The sequence below is a fragment of the Juglans microcarpa x Juglans regia genome, chromosome 1S (assembly GCF_004785595.1).
Source record: "Juglans microcarpa x Juglans regia isolate MS1-56 chromosome 1S, Jm3101_v1.0, whole genome shotgun sequence".
Lineage (NCBI taxonomy): Eukaryota > Viridiplantae > Streptophyta > Magnoliopsida > Fagales > Juglandaceae > Juglans > Juglans microcarpa x Juglans regia.
This window is the reverse complement of record NC_054595.1, coordinates 10,620,076-10,644,449: the sequence shown is the minus strand read 5'-3', so window position 1 is coordinate 10,644,449 and position 24,374 is coordinate 10,620,076. Positions and strand designations below refer to the sequence as shown.

General features: G+C 34.9%; 2 protein-coding genes across 3 annotated transcripts in view; both read left to right on the top strand.

Moving 5' to 3' along the window:
• The first annotated feature begins 2,349 nt into the window (after positions 1-2,349).
• LOC121247296 lies at positions 2,350-3,330 on the top strand. The gene is made up of 2 exons (XM_041145666.1): positions 2,350-2,607; positions 2,848-3,330. Exons 1-2 carry the CDS (start codon positions 2,350-2,352, stop codon positions 3,328-3,330), a joined length of 741 nt encoding a protein of 246 aa, XP_041001600.1.
• A 12,442-nt stretch (positions 3,331-15,772) lies between these two features.
• LOC121246819 (signal peptide peptidase-like 3) overlaps positions 15,773-24,374 on the top strand; it is a 36,368-nt gene continuing 27,766 nt past the window's right edge. The window contains exons 1-2 of one of the 2 annotated variants that reach the window (XM_041145104.1): positions 15,773-16,026; positions 18,344-18,502. In XM_041145104.1, the coding sequence (XP_041001038.1) occupies positions 15,871-16,026; positions 18,344-18,502 (315 nt within the window). In that variant the 5' untranslated portion in view covers positions 15,773-15,870. Of the gene's footprint in view, positions 16,027-18,302; positions 18,503-24,374 lie in introns of both variants that reach the window. The other variant, XM_041145105.1, reaches the window with a different exon arrangement.

The window sequence follows — 24,374 nt, the reverse complement described above, 5'->3', positions numbered from 1 at the left end:
GTGTGAACTGAATGATTTGGAATTTAGTGGTAATCCATTCACTTGGTGTAATAAAAGGGAGCCAGATCAATGTATTAGTGAGAGATTGGACATATTTTTTTTACAAATTTGAAATGACATTCTCTATCCTATAGCAGGTGTACTTCATGGAGTAGTTGTTCATTCTGATCATGTGCTTATATATTGAAGATACAAGATGATATGAAACAGAAGACAGTGAGAAGATGTTTAGATGTTTAGATTTGAGGCAATATGGGTGGATGCAATAGATTGTAAAAAAGTTATTGAAGAGGCTTGGAAGGGTGCTACAAGTAGCAAAGAGACGAATACTGTGATGAGGGAAATTCAAAGATTTGGAGAGAAGCTAGAAGTGTGGAATAAGAGTAGTTTTGGTCATATGCAGAAGAATTTAAATAAGGCTAAGTTGTAGCTCCAATTACTCCATAATTCAGATCAATTGTGTCACAATAGGAATGATCTTTGAGAAGCTAGAGCAGAGGTGCATAAGTGGTTAGAAAGAGGGAGAATTATGTGGAGGCAAAGATCAAAGGCATTGTGGTTGGCAAAGGGGACAAAAATACCAAGTTCTTTCACAAAAGAGCAACACAAAGAAAGAAAAAGAACTTGATTAATGGTGTTAGAGATTTAGAAGGGAGGTGGCAAGTGGAGGAAGAGAGGGATGCTACAATTCTTGATTATTTCAAAACTCTCTTCAAGGCTTCTGATGAGACTGGTAATATGGAGTTCTTAGAAGGGCTTGCTAGAAGACTTACTACAGTTATGCGAAAAAGACTTGAAAGGTGTTTACAGCTGAAGAGGTTGAAGTGGCTCTAAAAGAGATGAATCCTACAAAGGCTCCATGGCTTGATGGCATGGCCCCTTTATTCTATAAAAAATATTGGTCTGTAGTAGGAAAAGATGTTTCAGATGTAGTTTTACACTTAACAGTGGTCGGTTTCCTACTAAATTAAATCACACTTATATTACTTTGATTCCCAAAAAGAAGAAGCCTGAATTTGTTCTGATTATAGGCCAATAAGCCTTTGTAATTTTATTTAGAAGTTTGTTTCCAAGATACTTGCAAATAGACTCAAGTGCATCTTACCAGGCTTGATTTCCCCTTCACAAAGTGCTTTTGTGACTGGAAGAATGATCACTGATAATGTTCTAGGCTTGCCTATGAGTTGGTCCATTTTCTGAGGAGAAAATGAGATAGGAAGAAAGGCTTCATGTCATTGAAGCTAGACATGAGTAAGGCATAGACATAATAGAGTGGGGCTTTCTTGAGACAGTGATGATTAAGATGGGGTTTGGAGAGAAATGGTTGAGGTTGGTGATGCAGTGTGTAAAGTCTGTGTCATTTTCAATATTGGTGAATGGTGAGCCTAAGGGGATCCTATCTCCCCATACCTCTCTCTTATGCACTAAGGGTTTGATCTCACTCCTTAATCAAGCTGAGAGACACAATCAGATGGATGGGATTCATATTCGTAAGGGAGCACCAAAGCTAAACAACTTATTATTTACAAATGACAGTGTACTATTTTTTAGGGCCAATTTGTAGACCAACTTGAATATTCTCCATCAACTGGAGATTTATGAAAAAGCCTCTAGACAGAAAGTTAATCGAGATAAGATTTCCATGGTGTTTAGCAAGAATGTTCCTACCAGTCAACAAGCGGAGATAATGCAATTTTGGGGAGTCCAGCACTACTAGCAGTATGACAAGTACTTAAGACTTCCACCTATGATTGGTAGAGGGAAATACCAAGCATTTTCTGAACTGAAGAACAAAGTATGGAATAAACTCCAAGGTTGGAAGAAGAAGGTGTTATCTTAAGGGGGTAAGGAAATTCTTATTAAGGCAGTGGCACTTTTTATCCAAACTTAGACAATGAGCTACTTTAAAATTCCTACTTTATTGTGTTCTGAATTAGAAAGCATGATGGCTAAATTTTGGTGGGAACAAAAGAAGGAAGAGAATAAGACAAGGTGGGTAAGTTGGAAAAATATGTGTGAATCTAAATCAAATGAAGGGATGGGTTTTAAAAACTTACAAATTTTCAACTTGGCTCTCTTAGGAAAGTAGGGATGGAGGATTTTAAAAGAGGAGACTACACTGCTACACAAAATGTTTAAGGGTGGTATTTTCCAAATATTAGCTTCAGTGATTCTACATTAGGTGTAGCACCTTCTTATGCTTGGAGAGGCATATGAGAGACTAAGAACATTCTGTTGCAAGGGTGCAAATGGAGAGTGGGGGATGGGAAATCAATCAATATCTAGTCAAATTTTTGGCTGCCAAATCATAGATTGATTCCAGCTCCAGCTATTGTAACTACAACACATATGAATTCAATAGTGGTAACTCTGATTGATGAAAATACAAAATGGTGGGATATTGAGAAAGTTAGAAGAATCTTACCACCTAGAGAAGAAGCTGAGGTGCTCAATATGATAATGACTCTAGAGAGTAGACCAAATAGTCTTGTATGGGAGCATGAAAAGAGTGGGGCCTTTAGTGTGAAGAGTGCATATCGGTTTTTTCAATCCCTTGGCCATGTTAGGCAAACTGGTGAGGCTTCAAATGCTGAAGAGCAGATGAAGGTATGGAAGAAAATAGGGAAGATGAATCTACCAAATAGAATGAAAGTGTTTGCTTGGAGGGTGTGCAAAATTGGACTCCCAACACTTCAGAATTTAAGGAACAGAAAGGTACTCGAGGAGACAAACTGTCAATAGTGTAATGAGGAGGAGGAGGATATAAGCCATGCACTTGTTTATTGTCTCTTTATTAAGGATTGTTGGTATAACCATTTTAGTTTCTTAAAAGAATCTGATGTCAAGATGGATTTTGTTCAAATTGCATTAACTATGCTGAGTAGAGGAAATATTGGGGAGATAGAGAAGTTGTTTTTGATGGCTTGGGATATGTGGTATAGGAGAAACCAGAAACTTTATAAAGATAATGTTCTTTCACCTGAGCAGGTTGTTGATCATGCATTATCATTAAATCAGGAGCATAAAACAGCTGCAGAAGAACAGAAAAAAGGGATGAAAGCTCGTTGTTGTTGGTTGCCACCACCTACAGCGGTTCTGAAATTGAATATAGATGGAGCACTTTTCCTTGATCAATGCAGATCAGGTGTGGGGATGGTTTTAAGAGATGAACATGGGAAGGTTATTTTCTCTGCTAACAAACCAGAACATGAAGTGCAGGATCCTATGAAAATTGAACTTATTGCTATTCTGCGAGGTTTACAGATGTGCATTCCCTTGGGTATAGCTGAGCTGCAAGTAGAGAGTGACTTCTTGTGGTACAAGAATTGACTAGAGATAGCACCTCAATGTCCCTATGGGGAAATCTGGCTTATGAGATCAAGAACATGATGCAAATGTTTCCTAAGTGTACTGTCCAACACTGAGGGTTTATGGCTAATGAAGCAACCCATAATTTGGCAAAATTTGTGTGGAAACTAGAGGATTTGATAATTTGGTGGGATTCTTTTCCTGATTGTATTTCACAAATTATTTGATCTGATTCTATGATGTAATTGCTTTGATATTGAATGAAACAGTTTCCTTGTTATAATAATAATAAAAAATAATAAAAAAATAATAAAAAAGAAGAAGAAGAAGAAGAGAGAGAGAGAGAGAGAAATATATGAGGCCATATCATGAAATACAACCCTGCATGTCAATTTATGAACAGTGGAGATCAAATTAGCATTAAACACATTTTTTCCAACTTAATTTACCCAAATAATCCAGACTTGTAGGCATATACCACTAAAGCACATGAGCACAAAATTTGAACAAAAAAGAAAAATAAAAGAAAATCATACAAAGACACCCACATAAAATTCAACTTTAAATCCATGCTAGCTTCAATCCTAAGAGGTTAAGACCCAAACAAGGAAGAACAAAACATCAATTAGAAATGAAAGCAAACCAAAATTAGGCAACTAGAAACATTGTGGAGCATACCACCAAGCCGATGAGGAAGACGGAAGGGAGGCCTCTTGCAATGATAGGTACCTCCAAATCAGAGCTTGAAATGAGGCTAAAAATATAGGGAATTGAAGACCCTGCCTCTACTGCTTTTCCCACAATACCACGAGGAAGTTTGAATAGAAAATTTGATGGAAAATCTTAATAATAGTTGTTAAGAAAGTAGTGACAATATTCTTAAATTTTAATGATTCAACATAGAAGAGAAACTGATGTATTCCCTTTTTCTTAACTCTATTGCATTAAGCACTCAAGCATAAGTCCAACAGAGTAACTACAGTAGATTACACACATCGTACTCGATAGCTGAGATGCTTTTGAAGCATTAATCAACCTACTCGATAGATGAGATGCTTTTGCAACACAAACCATTATGAATCTCAGCACCACCACCCTTGGGTCCATCCTCACCACGCATCGGCAACTGGATACATCTTCACAATAATTGGATTAAACAAATCCACCCAACTTAGAAACCATCTCTAATAAAAACTTACCCAAACAATAATCTTTTATTCCCTCTCAAGAAGTTATGCACATTTATCATTGTCTCCCAAATATCCTTTTAGTCAACGCAAACATGGGCAACAAATCATCAAACAAGTAAAAAGAAGCAACTATAACAGATATCATACTCCAAGAAGCACAAGTACACAAAGTAGGAGGGGATATCATGGCAAACAACCGAAAGAAACAAAGTGAGAAGATATAAAGCGGATGAGATGACCTAGCCAATAGAAATCTTAGGCTCGTCTCACATGATCCCATTCAAGGATGCAACGCCATACAACGACTGCCGAGGGGTTAACGGTACATGCTGGTACAATGGAATTTGTATGGGTACTTCACGGTTGCATATAGAATTACTCAAAAAAAAAAAAAAAAGAAGAGGGAGCTGAGTTTTGAGGAGGCATGTAACAGTTTCTAAGTGTACAAGGGTAGGCTGAGGGGACCTTCTTGGGAAGGAAAAATAGGGGAAGATAGTGTTGACTGTTGGGGAGATGTGTAGAGTGTTGAGCTTCAAAATTTAGTCTAGCCAGCAAGTTTGTACTACATTTGTGACCAAACACGAGAAAGACGGAAATGGCCATCATAAGAGTGGGCATAAACGTGATTATTAAGGCTATTTTAGTAATATTAACAATAAAATTTAGAGAGACTGAAAACCTAAAAGACTTCAGCCTTCATTCATCTTAGCACCAACTATGGTCGCACAAAGTGATAAGAAACTCGGCCAACTCCCTCTTTTTTTTTTTTTTCAAAGAGAATTAATTTTTGATGTCTATTTACTTTCTTTAAGCCCATATCTTTCTTAGGCACAGCAAACCCAACCCTCAAACCCATTCTACTACCACCTCATCTATTCAGTCACCTGTCTAGTCACCCGTCATGTGTCTGCCATGTCATCGTTTGTTCATTGACAAAAAAACTGAAAATGTCTAAAACACCTTCTAACCTTGATAACATTGTTCGTCATCTTGGATAAGGCTCTAACTACGATATGTGGGCTCAAAATAAGAAAGTTTTTCTTCATGGGCTCAAATTGTGGCGATATGTCTTTCGTGATCTCCCTACTCCTAAGCAACATGATGATGAAAGTATTAAAGCTTTTACATATCTTTTCGAAAATTGACATAAAGTGCATTATAAGATTTTTTCTTAATTTATTAATACTTTAGTCTCGTCCATTCAAAGTTAGCTTCTAAAACTTGGCAACACTAAAGCTATACGAGATTTTCTTGCTAAATACTAGAGTTGTACTCATGATGCTTTTCTACAGTTTTAACTTGAGACCAATCTTTATCAAATGTATCAGGAATCAGGTTAGTCTATTGCAATTCTCTCCTAATACTGTCTTTTTCCGACTTTTTTGGTTGTTTTCATATTATGTACTATAAATAATTTGTGTTGGGTCATTTGTAAGACTTTTACAATTACATTTTTCATAGCTCTATCTTAATATGTTATAATAGCTCATGGAGATTGACCGTTCATGCACTTTTACCATGTCTTGACTAGCCAAAAATCATTTGTACCCTCACTTCATATTAATCATGCTTCCAGTAGTATTGACTGTCCATAATGGTTCACATCCATAAAATATTCAAATAGCATACAATATATATTAGTCAGGTTGTAGTGTCAAATGTAATGACATCCCTAAAGTCCTCATATGTTGCCCTACAATGTGCATCTGCCCACAATACATTCTTAACCCCATATTCATGATCCAAATCCATATCATAATAGAAATCATTGTTCATTTGACGCATTCTATCAAAATATTCCCAAGATGATGATGTATAATCATTTTTTGATAAATGAAACTTTCTATATCCTTCCATACCACTTGTACAATAAAAGAATTGAAATCTTTGTTCATACATAAATAGGCTCTATTTTTTACTGCGATCTTTCTTTCCACGAAAGGATCCAAGATTCTATTACATCTGAAGAATCTTGATTTGGTTGGACTTAAAGTGTGGTTGTAGATAACATCAACTAAAGTCGAGAACCACATGTCATTGACTGCCTTTGCATTGATCTTGGTCTGATTCAATCTTTGTTGCCGATTGCGGTTTAGAAGATTTACTTGGGCATGCTCTTGTCTTGCCATAACGAGCACATGCAAGCTAGTGTGAGGTAGTGTATACTCCCATATTTCTCTTTCTTCGATCTTTGATTTATCATCCGAAAACGTTTTTGCTTAGCATACAACTTGAAATAATTTGTAAGTTGTTTATCAGATCTAAAAGTCATTATGCACTTGGACTCTTCTATCTCTTGTTTATATCAGACATCATCATGATCTGCTGCCTTGTCACCCATTTCTACATCATGTGTCTTTATCTTCAAACTTTAAATCATATTCATCATCTTATCATATAAACAAGATGATATAATACATATATATATATATATATTATATAATACATATATTTACCTTCAACATATGAATACATATAATCAAGAAAGAAGATATAAGTTACTAATGTTACTTTTTGTAAGATAAATATAAGAATTCGTCTACAAGCAGTCCCCATTTGGGGGACTGCATGCCCACGAAATGGAGTAAATTATCGAAAATTCTAAAAATTTGATTAAATTACATAAATACCCTGAGGCCATCTTCTAAACTTCCAGCCCCTGATTTTCGAATCAGTTTTTTCAAACCTTTGCGTCTCTCCACTTGATCTCTGTCCACTCTTCAATCCCTGTCCTCCACCACCATCGGCCTCTTCTCTCTTTCTAATATGATCCCTGGCTCTCGCTTATACAAAGCCCCCATAGCAAAACTTTCACTATGCCTTCAAGACTATCATATGCCTTTAGAGCCCATCTGCCCACCTGTGTCACAAACACCCTGACTTTACCTCACTTCAAGAGTTACCTGACTCGTACACATGGGGAAAACTCGACGTCGAGTCTTCTCCTTCAGGCGATGACTCATTTAGCTCAGAGTCCATGCCAATTGTCGATCTTTATGACTCAAATACTCTCACACTAGTAGGCTATGCATGTAAAACCTGGGATGTGTTCCAATTTACAAACCATAACATCTCTCAAAACCTTCTTGATAACATTGAGAGCACTGCTAGAAGTCTATTTACTCTACCTGTCCAGAAAAAGCTCAATGCTGCTCGTTGCCCAGATGATGTCTCCGGCTATGGCCTAGCTCAAATCTCTTCATTACTGTCGTCGGCTGGCCACTCGAACAATTCATTTTAGATAGAAGAGGGAAGGGGTTTCAGAGGACGAGGAAGGGAAGGGGAAAAAGGGAGGGAACTGAGTAAATAAAAAAAGATCAATTTAGTAGCGCGCATGCAGTCTCCCAAACTGGGACCACCAATAAAATTTTCTTAATCTAAAGCAAATAAATAGTAACCAACTTTAGACAATGACAGTCAATTAAAAAGTTCAAGAATATTATTATTAATAGTACCGTTCAATCGGACTAGGTTTTTTCTTAACCCGATTCGAAACCGGATATTGGTTACGATTTCTGGCCCAAGTTCTCATCTCCCAAACTAGTCATGTCTGGGTCAGGTACAAGTAGGTGTAAATTCAAATTGAAAAATCGAAAAACAGGTTCGAACCAGACCGATTTTACCGGTTTTGAATCAGTCCGGTCCGGGACCGGTTCTTAGAATGTGATAACCGGGTGGTTCTAGTTTTAAAATTTTTCGGACCGGCCCGAACCAGACCGGACCGATTGATAAAAAATATATATAAAATAATATTTGTATTATTGTATATATAAGTTTTATACAAAATATTATATATATATATATATATTAATATATATAAGTTTTATATATTATGTATAATTATAAATTTTTATGTGAAATTTTTATATATAATATATATAATTATATATATTCATATATGAAATAATTTCTTATTATAATTTATAAATTATCAGATAAAATGCTAATAATAAATCACTAAAAGTTTATAACTAATACTAATAGTCTAATATAGCATAATGACTATAGTTATACTTATAATTAATACTACAAGTTCTTACTAAAAGTTTATAACTAATAGTCTAATACTAATATTAAATGTATAGTTTATAATTAACACTAATATACAACTTATAACTATACCAATAGTCTAATATTAATACTATTACATAGTCTAATATATTAATAAAAGTATAAAACAAATTTTTTTAAATCAGTTTTTTTTTTTTTATAAACAAATTTTTAATGACAAATTGTGAAACTAATATTTTAAAAAAATCGAAAAACCGGACCGGACCGGACAGGAAACTGGTAAAACCAGAAGTACCGGTTTAGAAGGGTAACCAGTGCGTAATCGGTTTTAAAAAATATAAAACCGGTACATACCGGTTCGATCCTATATTTTGTCCAAAACCAGACCGGACCAGACCGATTACAACCCTACAAATACCTGGTTTTACTTTTATAAAAAAAAAAAAAAAAAAAAAAAAAAAAAAAAAAAAAAAAAAAAAAAAAAACCAATATTAAAACGACGTCATTTTATGCTTAAGCTCGGCCCTAACACTGCCCCCGGGCAATCTCTCCCTCTCTCTCTCTCACCCAAATGGTGATAGTGCTGCAAACGAACTGAGTCGAGCTGAATTTAAACAACTGGTCTCAATCTTGATTAGCATGTATATGAGCTCGAACTCGACTCAAGCTCGAAAAAATTGAAAACTTCTAATCGAACTCGGCTCCTTAACATATATTAAGGTCAAACTTGACTCAAACTCGAATAAAATAAAATAAACGAGTTGATACGAACTCGAGTTGCTCGAGTTTGAGTTAAATCTTTTGAAATAAGATTATTTCTTTTAATTAATTGTAAATAGAATTTTGATAATAAATATTAAATTGAACTCTTTTTCAATCTAACTCCTCGTTCAACAAATCAATGATTCATTACTTGCCACAATATAGTTACAAATAGGTCAATAATTCCAACTTCTAAGATATCACAATAAATTACAATTTCAAATAGTAGATCACTAATTATAGCATCAACTAGGAAAACAAACTAAAAAAATGGTAAAAAATAAGTCTTCCAACTTTTAATTCACTTCAGCCCCATTTTTTATGCACATATGACATATTATTGCTTAAACAACATTCTCATTGCAAATAAATGAATGTAAATCAATGATTCAACACTTGTCACAATATAGTTACAAATAGGTAAATAATTCCAACTTCTAAGGTATCACAATAAATTACAATTTCAAATGGTATATTATTAAATATAGCATCAACTAGGAAAACAAACTAAAAAAAGGTAGAAGAAGAGTCCTCCAACTCTTAATTCACTTCAGCCCCATTTTTTATACACATATGGCATGGCATTACTTAAACAACATTCTCATTGCAAGTAAATAAATGTAAATCAATGATTTATCGCTAGCCACAATATAGTTACAAATAGGTAAATAATTCCAATTCTAAGGTATCACAATAAGACTAGAAGTATTTTTACATACGAAATTATAGACTATAAAAGCAGTAGAAGAAAATCAACAACAAAAATCAACACAAAAAATCAACAACACTACTACCAGTACAACCAACAGCAGTAGAAAATCAACAACAAAAATCAAACAAAAAAATCCAACGACCACAAAAAATTGAGAAGAAAATAATCAACGCCCACTACTTTTGGATGTAAAAATAAAGGAAAAACTAAGAGTGTTGCTCAAATCCACACCACGAGAGAACAAAAAGGGAATTGAAAAGAACTATACTACAACACACCAGGACAAAGAACAAATACAAGGAACCGAGAAATACAAAGAATAAAGCTAACGAGAAACATAAAAAACTGACAGAGAAGAGAAAGGAGATCGACAAACACCATACCCACAGGCCACAACACACTGAGATGAAGAAAATATAGAGCGCCACTGAGATGAATAAAATACAGAGACCGAGCTGCAAATTTCCCCCCTCTTCTAAGCCTCACTAATCACTCTTGAAATATCTCTGCTATCGGGCAAAAACAACGCAGTGTCTCTGTGCAACACATCCCCTATATCTAAAAATGTCCCACCATCTGTGCAAGCAACTAGACGAAGGAAAAATCAGTCCTCCAAGAACGAAATAAACAACTAGACGAAGGAAAAACACTGTAGGAACGAAACAATTAGTAAAACAGTCGGTCACACAAGGGGCAAGTGTAATAAAAGATAGACAAACCAAAACATTAAAAACACTCGACTCAAACACATAGAGGCACAAAGGTAATAAAAAGAAATGGAAAAACGCTAAACACAAAGGGGCATAAATGTGTTATGTTGGGAAAAGTAATTGTGAATAGTGTTAAGTTGAAAAAAGTAACCGTATGGTGGCACATTGGGAAGTAAGAATTAATGTAAATAGTGTTAAGTGATGTCTAGTTGGGAAGTGAAATCTTGGGAAAAAGTTGGCTAATAGCTGGAACTTATGTAAATAATACTCAAGTGATGGTGGGAATTGTTGCAAATAGTATTAAAGTGATGTCATATGTATTGGGAAGTGAAGTCTTGGGCAACACTAACCTTAAACTTAAATCAAGAATGCCTAGTACATTAAAGTGATTTTAAAAATTACTTAATAAAATTATTAAATTAATATTAAAGTATTCAATTATCATGATATAGTATTAAATATGGCCAAATAATCAAAATGAAATTAGATAAGAAAGTGTCGTAATTAGGGCTGCAAATGAACAGAGCAGCTCGTGAACAACTCGAGCTTGGCTCGTGTATACTCGGTTTGAACTCAGTTCATTTCATAAATGAGATGTTCATAAATACTAATATAGGTTCGAATATTAAACGAGCAAAACTCGTATAAAATCGGCTCGATTCGGTTTAGACTCGTGAACAAAACTCGTATAAACTCAACTTGACTCGTTTGAGCTCGTTTTGAAGCTCGCAATATGTTTTATATATGTATGTATTATATATATTACATGTTAGTTATATTTGATATACTTAATTATATATTATTAATTTATTTATAGTTTACCTTATTTAATATATATATATATATGTTATATTCCCAAAATGTGTCTTTGATAATTTGTATAATAATATATCACACAACTATAACTATTGATTTATTATATTATTTTTATGTATTAAATAGTTTAGTTTATTACATTTATCTTGTGCATTATTTTTTTAATTTATAACTAAAAGTTATTTTTATAAAACTTTATACCATAAGAATTTTGAATCAAAATTATTTGGTTGAATAGTTAAATGTTTTGAGTTTTTTTTTAAATTAGAATATTTTATTAATCAAAAGATAAGATTAAAAAATTTCAAAATAAAAAATCAAGTTTGAGCTCGAGCTACTCGAGCTCAAGTTGTTTCTTTAATTTTAGTCAATCTTGAGTCGTATTCGAACAACATTAATGGTTAACGAACCTTATTCAGGTTTGAGCCGAGTTCAAACGAGCAAACTTGTTAATCGAGCTTGAGTACTTTTATTCGAATTCGACTCGACTCGATTCATTTGCAGCCCTCATTGTAATCAAATTAGAGTTGCTTACTCTTTATAAACATTTGACTCAATAATTCTTTTATGAACTTAATACATTATTATACTCAACATTATTCTTTCGTGATCTTGTTATACATAAAGTAACAAAGAATATTACTTATACAAAGTATCAAAAATAATTCGTATAACACAAAATATATACAATAAAAGAATATATGTAAGAATATATATAGAAATATTACGAGTATTGTGACGAGCCCAAAATGAGTCGAGTTAAGTTTATATGAATTTTGTTCACGAGCCTAAACCGAGTCAAGGTGAGATTATACAAGTTTAGCTCTTTTAATATTCGAACCAATAGTTGTGGTCACGAGCAACTCATTTATCAAATTAATTGAGTATGAATCGAGTTTATACGAGTTGAGCTCAAATTGTTCACGAGTAGTTCTATTCGTTTGAAGCTCTAAACCCTAGCCTTCAAGTTTCCATCGCCGTCTCTCTCTCGTCTTCAGTCTTCCGGTAACTTTCTCTCTCTCTCTAGAATGTTTGAAGAAATTACAAAGACCACTATATATTTCATGGGTCGATTATCAACATCCCACATCTTTTTCACAAATCTCAATCGACCCATAAACAAGCCTAGATGCAACAATTGGCTTGCTTTGTTCCATCCTAAATCCCTCAAGTTGAAAGAATTTTTGAAAATGGGTTTTGGTTTGTTCTAATAAATCCCAAACGAACTCGTCTAAACTGTATTTGTAGGAAGCATCACTAAAATAAACCATGTCATTCTGTGCAACATCTACAACATTTATGATTCTTAACTTTTGTCTCTTACCCTCATCTATCAACACCTCCACTTTGCCTTATGCCATCATCTTCATATTCGTATGAAATCAAATATGGATTTGGATTAGTTGTTGGTTTCTTTAGTCAAGACAGCATGAAAGAATGCCAGTTGGTCGACAACACCCAAGATTTAGGTCAAGAATAGGCATGTAATATTCATAAGGAAATGCATGTGCAAGTAAATAGAAGTTTGAATTGCAGCGGAATAAGTAAAGGTTTAGTAGGAGACTAAACACTATTTATACAAGAGGTTTAAACCATAAATAGGTTTATCCATTAATCGCAAGAATATCTATATATCACTTCATTTCCCAAATAATAATATACAGAACTATTTGTTTGTTCCCTATATCCAAACACAACGAACCAAACATGGTTGGTTGCCGAACTAAATAATACAATTCCAAATAAACAATACAGTTACTAATAACGGAGACAAGCCTCCGCACCTATTGCTCAGGCGAAGTTGGTCCTTCCTTGGGTACCTCTCATGGGACTACCTCCGTATCAACGCCTATGATTGTTGATAAGTATTATTTTTATATGATTTTTATCATTCTTTTATTTATGAAAAGTATTAGTTTTCTTTTAATTCTATTGATTTTAAATTATTTCTATATATTTTTCTTTATTTTCTTGGATTTGAAGAAATGAGAAAATTTAGTGCAAAATGAGAGAATTTTGGTAAAAAAAAAGATACTATGGAGCCAGACTAACGAGGGACGACGACATCTGAAAATGCAAGAAGACTTACCCCTCAGTAGGCGAATAGTCTTTCCTCTCGGTAGGCAAGAAGACCCAATCGCGACCAGTTTAAAAGACCAACTTAAGGAACCAACCTAAACGACATCGTGGACAACAATTAGAAAGGGCGAGCAGCTTTACCACTCGGTAGGTTGGGGAAAGGGTTCTATCATCCTGGTCTGGAGTCTTTCCTCTCGGTAGGCGAGGAGATCAGTTATATTTAGCACACACGACATCTACCCGATGGGACCTTTTCAAGTTCTGCAATTAATCTACTGACCACCAAATCTTCCTGAACTCCGTAAATCAAGCCGCTTATTATTGAATCTTCCATTTTAGATAATTTCGTTATTCTTGAGATAATTTCCTTTATGTTAACATTTATTTTTATAAACTATTTTCCAGATCTTTAAACTAGATTGTAGCCGCATTTATCTTGTTTTCGGATTTGAGTTTCGACATCTATTTAATCACGTATTGTGGGATGAATAGAATAGGGGAGGAGAGTTTGAGTTTTAGAGTAAAAATATTCCTGACTTTATTCTTGAAATTTCTTTGAAGGAGACAGATCTGGGGAGCAGAGCCGAGAGCCGCATGCTTCATCAACCAACTCCAACGAAGAACACTAGTTTTATTCTTTTTGTTTTCAATTTCATTATGAACTAATTTTTATTTTCTAGAGTTTTGATGTAGTCTAGTATTGAACATACAATTTATATTCTAAGTTATCGTATTTTCAATATTTCTATAATTGAGTATTTATTTCTTGTTCTTAATGCTTGCAATTTTCTAGCTAATTATTGTTTGATCTATTGAATCACAATGAGACCGAGAAGTGATTTGTGATTAAAACTCTAGGATTAAGCACCATTAGTTGAACGAAAGTATAGATACTTTATCGTGATTATTGTGATTTTCAAGAAAAATTTAAAGAACTTAATGAGTCTCTAATTAATTAAATTCACATAGAGATATGAAGTTATTACTTGGAGATATTTTTAGTATTGTTCAAGAGAAAATATTAAATAGTTAAGAGATTTTTATCATCAACTTGGAATAATTGGAATTGTATAACAAGGAAGAATAAATTGTGTGAGATTTGTTAGGTGAAATCAAACGTTTTAGATCTATTCTTATTATCTTTAAAAATCTTAATTTTAATGTTATTGTCTTCAGTTTAATTTAGATAATCCATTCTTCAAATTTTATTTTTCCAAATAGTAATTAATTTAGTTAATTTCAATACTCTATAACATAATTATTCAATGTGGGTTCGACATCCGTTTTCTTCAAAATAGTTTACTACTTGTTACAATTTTATGCACTTGCAGATATTTTTATACGAACAATTGTGATAAACAAAATCATAGGTAAGTTAAACATCTATGACAAAACTATCAATTAGAGATAATGCATGTGATGATGTAATGCACAATTTCATGTAAAAGATACGTGAACACATATTTGCATGGACAAAGAATCACCCTTTAAGCAAAACACATGCATTCATAGTCATGGCGAGGAATATCCTCTTAGTAAAACACAAGTATATAAACATGGCGAGACATCACCCTCTAAAGAATTACCCTCCGTGCAAAACCCAAGTGTGTGTATATATATATATATATATATATATATATATATATATATATGTATCACTAAGTCGAGGAATCACCTTTTCTAATTTTTTCCAGCATGTAAAACTCATCATATTACATAATGTAGATTCTCATCACATAAAGTCTCATTGAAAATGTCTGGAATGGAAAAATCACTCCATCGTTCGATTCTAAGAATCACTCATATCCAACTAACGTCCAAGTTGATTTGCCTGTCTCAAATTATCCAACACATACCAAAATATATATGTTGCATTGGGGACACATTCTACTCAACCAACCAACTCAAATGCACCATACATAATATGTCCAAAAAATCTCAAATCACTCCACTATCCAAACACGTTGCCGGAGTTGTTCCAACTATAAAAGACAAGGATAAAATTGTCTATTGAAATTTTGAAAAAATTTTAATATTTAACAAAAAAATTTAGAAAAATAATGTAGAAAAATTTAATTAGGTATTAAAACTAATGACACCAATACATAATTAGTTATCAAGAAAAAAATAGGACCGTAGATGGTGCTAACACGTTGGATTGTGATTGGTGCAGAGAAAAACAGTTTAGGAGTAAAATCCACGAATTTCCCCTTCCCTTTCCACCAATTTTTACCCATCTCTTCCCATCTTAGTTTTGATTGAAGCTCCCATTCAGGTGCCCATGATGTCCTTGTCTTCTTCTTGGCCTGATCCTCGCATTTTTTCGGCTCCCATTCTCTTAATTCTCATTTGTTTCTCGTTCGTGGGCGCTGACGATGCCAAGCGGAACGTTGGGGAGGCCCCCAAGTCTCCCTCATGCAACAATTCCGTCGAATTGGTACTTTTTTTTCTTTTCCAAAGAAAAATTTCAAGTCGTCCTCCCTTCTTTTCTCCCTTTCTTGAAAATGTCATTTATTGATCTGATTACGAGATCTTGGTTTATATTCATTTTTCGCATCTCCAATTATGGAGATAGTTATAGAGCTTTAATGGACGTATATAATGTGGCATTTGTGTTGGCGTGGAATATTCATGATTAATAATTAAAATCATAACATAGTTCTTATGTGGCATGATGAACATGTTTTTGAGATATAATCACGCAATCTTTATTGGAATACCATGCATTTGTTTTGGCGTCGAATTTTCGTGACGAATAGTTGAAATCTTTATATAATTTTTGCGTGGCATAATGAAAAAGGTTTTTAGGATTTGATCACAAGATTTCTAAAGGTCAAACAAAATGCTATATGTCTCTGTTGTTGAAGAGTTAAATTTTGGCCAAGTAGTTGGAAATTATAGACGAAGTCATGCACAAATGTAGTCTTTTTTTTCTTTTTTACTCATTTTCAAGTATGGGACTAGAACTTCATATGTGATAGGCAGATAACTTGTGGCCGATGAGGTATAAAATGATTAATGAAAAATCAGCTTCTTTATACCTTTTTGGCTGGAGGACTGAATTAGAATTTTGCTTTCTGTGCTCATGGTTGCTTTAGAGAGGCAAAACATTGTGGGGGCAAAATAAAATAAACTTTATTTTTATTTTTTATTTTTTTGGGTAAGCCAGATGAATGTGTTGAGTATGGCCCACTATTGGCATCTGTAAGCCAGGGTGAAACGATGAGAATGTAGTTAAAATTACATACTAAAAGAAGTACGAAGGTTATAAGGCCATTTTAAATTTAAGAAAGGAATAACATTGTATAGGAAAAAGAATTGAGAATGAATAATGTTAGTCTATTTACCTATAAAGAAATGTTAATAGAGGCCTAGTACCATGATTGCAGACCTAATTTTGTTAGATTATATTTGATTTTTTCTTTTCATGTCATTTGCATTTTCTTTTTTCAATGTAAACCAAGAACAGAAAGATAAGGACCGTTGTCTTTTGTAATATTAAAGGGTTGATGAATGACAACGCTGGCTACCTTGTCTTATGTATTTTGGGCTGTATCTAATAAAAAAGGGAATTTCGTCCTCATTAGGTTTAGGTCTGACCAAGATTGGGGGGTGTGAGGGGGATATTGAGGACGTGTTTAGAAGTTTGTACGAGATTGCTTATTTTGTGGTGTAGAGTTGAGAAAAGTTATTTATTATACCCCGAAGGATTGAGGGGAGAGCTTAGGTTTCTAGGTTGGTTAGGGTTTGTTTTAGGGACCCAACCCAGATTACTTTAGTTTATTTTAGGGACCCAACTACTCCTGGTATGGTTCCATTAGTTTGGGGTATTTATTTATCACTAAAATGTGATAATCTTTTCGAAGAGTTTGGGGGGATAAATATGTGGAAGTGTGGGTAAAAGGTATTCTATTGCAATTAAGTACGCTCATTGAGCTTTTTTATGAAAACATACTGGGCGTGGTTTGGAGATATTCTGGAAAGGGTAATGATATACCAATGACTCTTTTACAACGACGCTACAACTCATTTTAGATGCAACCAATGTAGTTGTGACATTTCATTAAAATGGAATAATTTCGATATTACATAACTACCCTCGATTTAAAATAGAGTCGTAAAAGAGTTGTAAGCTTATCATTTTCCTTCTAAAAATATATTGTCTAATATTTGGATGGTTGTCACATTTTTTTTTTGTAACTTGATCTATGGTATGTAGAGATGTTGTCAAAAATTCAATTCCCTGAGTCTTTTTTGTGCGCTTCCTGTGCTATACAGCTAAGCCCATCTTACAGTTTTCTTGAATATAAAATTACAATGAAAGAAAGAACCAGGAATGAGTTTAGGTAGCATAGGATGCTTTGTGTTTCAGTAGTTTAGTGTTAATAGAAAATGCAAGAAAGGTGCTGAATCCTTGTGCTTATGAGACATATAAAGAATTAGATAAATCTTAGTCCTAAAATTCAACAGTTCCAAGAAGTCAAGCTCATTAAAATAGAAAAATAATGAGTTAACTGCATCCAAACCTAAAGTGATATCCCTTAATACACTGCAAAGGACAAGGGTATGATCTTTTAGAATCTGGCCACACTAGATTTTGAGTAATTTGATGTGAAAGTCAACAAATATTATTAGAGGTTATATTTATAAAGTCTGATTCTACCAATCTTGTTAAATAATTTTTGACACTTCAAGCCTGAATATGTATGGCAGATAAACTGATTTGGTCTCTTTACTGCAATTAAATCTTCCAGGTCAAGGTCAAAAGCTGGGTTGGGGGTGCTGAAGGCAAAACTTTGGTTGGGATGAATGCAAAATTTGGGGCTCTGGTGCCTTCTCATGCTGAAAAAGCCATCAGATTGGCTGCAGCTTTTGCAAATCCCTCCAACTGTTGTTCCAGTTCATCTTCAAAGGTATTGCATTGGTTTTCCATGTTTAAACTTGTAAAATCTCTTTAGTTCTTAGCCAAAAAATTTCTAACACTCAATTGACCACTTATAAATGAGTTGAAGATGAAAAGAAAGGAATACGTTTTTAAATGTGATCTAGGAACAGATTTGATAAATACTGATAACTCGTAAGAATTTTTATTATGAAACTTGTTTGTTCTCCTGGAATGTGAGTTCAAACTATTCTTACCAGTCACCTTACCTTAGATTCATGATGTATACATACCATGGAAAAATATTATAATTGTGAGAAAACCCTGAAAGCTTTTGGGACTTTGGAAGAACTTTTAGTACTTGAGTTGATGTTAGACCAAAGGATATATATATATATATATATATATATATTTTGCTGACTAAAAAAGGTAGGAGGGGCAATCGAAGGTGGCTTCCCTACTTGGGGCATGACCATAGTAGCACCCTACCCTTTGGAACAGGAGTAGACAACGAGAATTAGCAGAAGATCTCTCAAGTTGGGTCTAAGCCATGGCGTAGATCCCAACCCCACCGAGGAATTCAATGAATCTTTAGGCGGTTAATACTAATAGTTTAGGTAATTCCATACGTTTAATGTGGTGCTTTTATGTTTAGTTTTTGTTTGTTTTCACAACACATTTCATCTCATTTCATTTAATCATTACAACTTTTTTAAATTTTCATACAAAATAAAATAAACAATTTAACTTTTTTAAATCTCAAAACAATAATAATATTTAAAAATATATATTTTAACAATATTTTATTCAATTTTCAACTTTTGTCTCAACTCATCTCTTCTCATCTGCAAAAACAAACGAGGCCTTAATGTGGTGTACCTGGAATGAGAGAAATGGTTGTTGTTTTGATAATAGAGAACGTTCAATGGGAGGGTTCAAGGACTTTTTCTTACATACATTGTTACTTTGGACTTCGGCTATTGTATTGAATGGGACTCGTTTAATGACTTTTATGCTGTATTTGTCAAAATAAGTCAGAATTCTGTTTGAATGGTCAAATAAATTGGCCTTGTGATCTCGGTTTATTATATAAACTATACAAGAGTTTTGTACATGGAAAGAAATAAGTATATGCTAATTCTATCCCTATACAATCTATCAAATATTATGCTCATTGTACAGAAGAGTAAATCAAGGAAATAAATAAGGAAACAAACATGGAAACAAATATGGACAGCAAAACTGTCCAAACCCCCCTCAAATTGATGTGGGTTGATCAACAAGCATCAATTTGCTACTTAGGAAGCAATGTTGATGATAAGTGAGAGCCTTGGTGAAGATATCAGCAATTTGTAGTTCAGTGGAAATATGAGGAAGAGTAATAACGCGAGCTTTAAAGGCTTCACGGATAGAGTGACAGTCGACTTCAATATGCTTTCTGCGCTCATGATAGACAGGATTGGCCGTGATCTGAATAGCACTTGTATTATCGGCGAGTAAAGGTGTAGGATCGGTCTTAGAGAAGTCTAACTCAGCAAGCAAACCTTAAAGACAAATAATTTCGGAACAAGCGAGAGACATTGCTTGGTACTCAGATTCTGTAGATGACTTAGAAACTCTGTCTTGCTTCTTACTCTTTTAGGAGATCAACAAATCACCTAAGAACACGCACCAATCAGTGATGGAGCGACGTGTATTAGCACAACCAGCCCAATCAACATTGCTATAAGCAGTAAGACAAGGAGAATTGCTTGTATGAAAGAATAAGCCACGAGCAAAAGTGCCCTGAACATAGCGGATGATTCTATGGACGAGGGGTCTGAAGAAACTGGTTGACTTGCTATACAACAAAAGAAATGTCCGGTCTAGTAATGGTGAGATAGACAAGGCTACCTACCAACTTTTGGTATAAAGTGGGATCATCAAATAGGTCACTCTCCTCTTTGCGAAGCTTGACATTTAATTCTATAGGAGTATCGACAGAAGTAGCCTCTTGTGGTCCAGTGGTAGCCACCAAGTCACTAGCATACTTATGTTGATTGAGTGAAATACCAGAAGGACTACGATGCACCTCAAGACCAAGAAAATATGTGAAAGACCCAAGATCTTTCATATGAAAAGATTCTGAAAGATGAGTCTTGAGCTGGACAAGTAAAGCAGAATCGAAACTAGTGATCACAATATCATCAACATAAACCAAAAGAGCAACAATACCCATGTATGATTTCCAAAGAAACAATGAAGTGTCGTACTTGCTTTGCTTGAATGAAAATTATAGTAAAGTGGTGCGAAATTTGTCAAACCAAGCCCTCGGAGCTTGTTTGAGACCATAAAGAGAGTAATGAAGTTTACACACGTGAGGTCAGAGAGGGAAACAATCCCGGGGGTGGCTTCATATAAATACACTCTTTAAGATTCCCGTGAAGAAAAACATTCTTGACTTCCATCTGATGTAATGATTAATCATTGGAAGTAGCAAGAGCTAGAATCGTACGAATATTGGTCATCTTAGCCACAGGAGCGAAGGTTTCTTCATAATTGACACAATATTCCTGATTATTCCCAAGTGCAATAAGTCGAGCTTTATAACGATCCAAACTCCCATAAGATCAAACCTTGACGAAGTAAATCCATTTACAGCCCAGAGGAACTATGATGGAAGGAAAAGGCGCAATGTCCTAGGTGTGATTAGCCTCTAGAGAGCCAATTTCTTCTTGCATAACTTGTTGCCAACAATCATGCTTGACAGCATGTGAGTAGCATGTGAGAATATCAAAATTGGACAATGTAGCAATAAGAGTTGAAATGGAGTGGCCATAAGAAAACCCATACCTATTTGGAGGTACAGACACTCGAGGAGAGCAACGTACCAAGAGCTCTGGAGGTGCTACAACTGACTGGTTCTGGAGCATGGTAGGATCAAATATCGGGTGAGCCACCAGAAGAGACTATGGGTGGGGGAGCATCTCGTATACACAATACCTAGTTTAAAGCGAGAGCTGACTTGATGAAGATCTGAGAATTGCTGCTCAAAGGAGGGGAGGAACACATCAGAAGAAGAGGGCACATAGGACACAAGAAAGAAATGTTGATTTTCAAAGAAAGTAACATTCCTAGAAATGCGTGTACGATGTAAAGTAGGATCATAGCAAACAAATCCCTTTTGATACACATTTATATCCCAAGAATGCACATCTAACAGATTGAGCAGATAATTTATGTCGCTCATGAGGAGGTAAATGGACAAAACATACACAACCAAAGATACGGAGATTATCATAACTAGGTTGTTTAGCAAACGAGCCGAAATAGGGAGACTCCATGTGTAAGACTTGGGAAGGTAAACAATTAATCAAGTGAGTAACAGTTTTCAGAGCCTCGACCCAGAATATTGATGGAACAGAGGATTCTAACAAGAGAGTACGTACCACATCAAGAAGATAACGATTTTTGTGTTCGGCTACTACATTCTGTTGGGGAGTATCGGGACATGAATGTTGATGAATAATACCTTTAGAAGCCAAGAATGCCTGAAACTCAATAGACAAATATTCATCATCAGAATCTGTGCATAATGTCTTAATAGTTGCAGAAAATTGATTGTCAACATACGCTACAAACTCAATGAAAGTACGAAAAACCTTAGATTTAGAGCAAAGAAAATAAACCCAAGTGAATCTGCTATGATCATCAATAAAAGTCATATAGTATTTGTGAACTAACTGGGGAAGGTCCCCAAACATCACTATGGATAAGATCAAAGCAGTGAGAAACTCTACTAGCATGTAAAGGAAAGGGAAGAGTTTTACTTTTACCAAATTTGCAAGAATCACACTCAAGAGATAAAGAAGAATGTTCTTTATTACCAAGAAAACCAGAGTGCAATACATGAGATAAGATCTCGGTATTGGGATGACCTAAATGATGATGCCACACCATACTCAGATCGGAAACATTATTACAAGCAAAAGACTTAATATAAGAAAATGGAGAAAGTGCTAGAACAAGTAAAAATAGTGGAAACAAGCGCCCCACTTTAGGTCCCTTCACAATCGGCTCCCCTGTTACCTGGTCCTACACGACACAACCATCACCAGAAAAATTAACAGTATAATTGTTATCAACTAATTGACCAACAAAAATAAGATTCGTGCAAAGCTGAGGAGTAAGAAACACATTAGTAAATTTAGAAGAGGCATCTCCGATTGCAGCTATTAGCAAAGAACTGCCATTGGCTGTCTGAATGGCAGACTGACCAACATAGGGCCGAACATGACACAGAACGATGGGAGTATTCGTCATGTGATTAGATGCCCCGAGTCTATGTACTAGAGTTTAGTATAATTTTTCCCTTGAAACCCCATTGTAGATAATGCCGAAATTAGCATCTGTTGCACCATTTCTGGTGTGCAGTAATTTGCTATAGGAGGTGCAAGATTAGAGGAAGTACTTGAGGAAGAGCCATGTGCTAGAGAAGTCGCTGCGGGAGGGACAATAACAGAAGTTTGAAATGCTTGGGCCTGACGATTTTGGGGGCGGATACAACATTCTTTGATAATGTGACTTTTCTTCTTGCAATAAGAACAATATTTCTTGGGAAAATTGGTGGCAATATGCCCATATTCCTTGCAGCAGAAACACTGCAAATTTTTAGAATTCATAGGTGATCCTCGTCCTTGGGCAGCATAAGCCACGATTGTCATCTTGGAACTGCCATTCAGACGCCCAGATTCATATTCTGGACGTAGTTTCATAAGAAACTAATCACGTCGGCTTGTCTCGTGAAGAGTCTAAATAGTCGAAAGAGCAGCAACAAGAACATCTGTTGTAACCAAATTAGTATATTCATGCCAAAGAGTCAGAAATGCTAAGTAGTAGTCTTGGATGGAAAGACTACCATGTTAAAATATGGCAATCGCATGTTCTAACTGAAAGCGATGAGCATCATTAGCTTAATGATAAACCTTCTTCAAGTAATTCCACATGGATTGAGCGAGCGATGCGCCCGCAAGTTGGTAACAATATGTGGCTCCACCGAAACAAGAAACCAAGATATAATCCGAGCATCAAGTACAGCCCATGAAGTAGAAGCCCTGAGATCTTTGGATTTGTCAGTAGTGGATGTTTGGGTGACATCTGTGCCATCAATATGACCCCAAAAATATTTTCCATTGAAGAAAAGTTCAAACTGAAATGCCCAAGTAGAATAGTTTGTGCCCGTAAATTTGACACACAGGTACAAAGACCATCACAAATAAATAAATTTCGACACAAAGCAAATCAAATATAAACCGAGAGATACCTATAGAGAAGTGCCGAAATTACCACAAATAAAATGGCCAAAAAAATTACCACAGACAAAAAAAATGCCGAAATTACAAAGAGAAAGAAAAATGACCAGAAAGGACAAGTTGCGTCTGCGATAAAACGAAGGCACAAAGTGCCGAGATGCCCACCAGAAGGATGCGGCTGTCGAGATGGAAACAGAAGATGTTGAAAAACTATGCAAATGTCACGAGTGTAGTGGGTGAGGCCTTGAAGAGGAAAAGGAAGAATTGAAGTACAGACTGGGTAGAAGAGGAATAACAGAATTAATAGCTTGAGAGAAACTAAAATAACGAAATGAAGTTCATTAGTGAAACGGTGCGTTTTGGTTTGTTGTAAGGAATAAGTAAAACGGCGCATTTCATCTTTGTTGCAATCTTGTTTTGCGTTTAGCTTTTTGTAGTTTGCGTCTTGGGGATTAGAACATTGCATTGTTTCTGCTTCACGACTGCTTCTATAAAAGCAGGAGGGCTCATGTAATTGGTATTGAAGAACTAAGTGAGATCATTTTCTGGAGATTGAGAATCCCTCGAAAATTCTCTGCAAGATTCATCATGGAATCTTGATCATTCTATCTG

Excerpts from the sequence above, each read along its gene's own strand:
- LOC121247296 (XM_041145666.1), top strand. The coding sequence starts at position 2,350 with ATGAATTCAATAGTGGTAACTCTGATTGATGAAAATACAAAATGGTGG. Across the intron at positions 2,608-2,847 it reads ATGCTGAAGAGCAGATGAAG|ATGGATTTTGTTCAAATTGC; the intron begins GTATGGAAGAAA and ends TCTGATGTCAAG.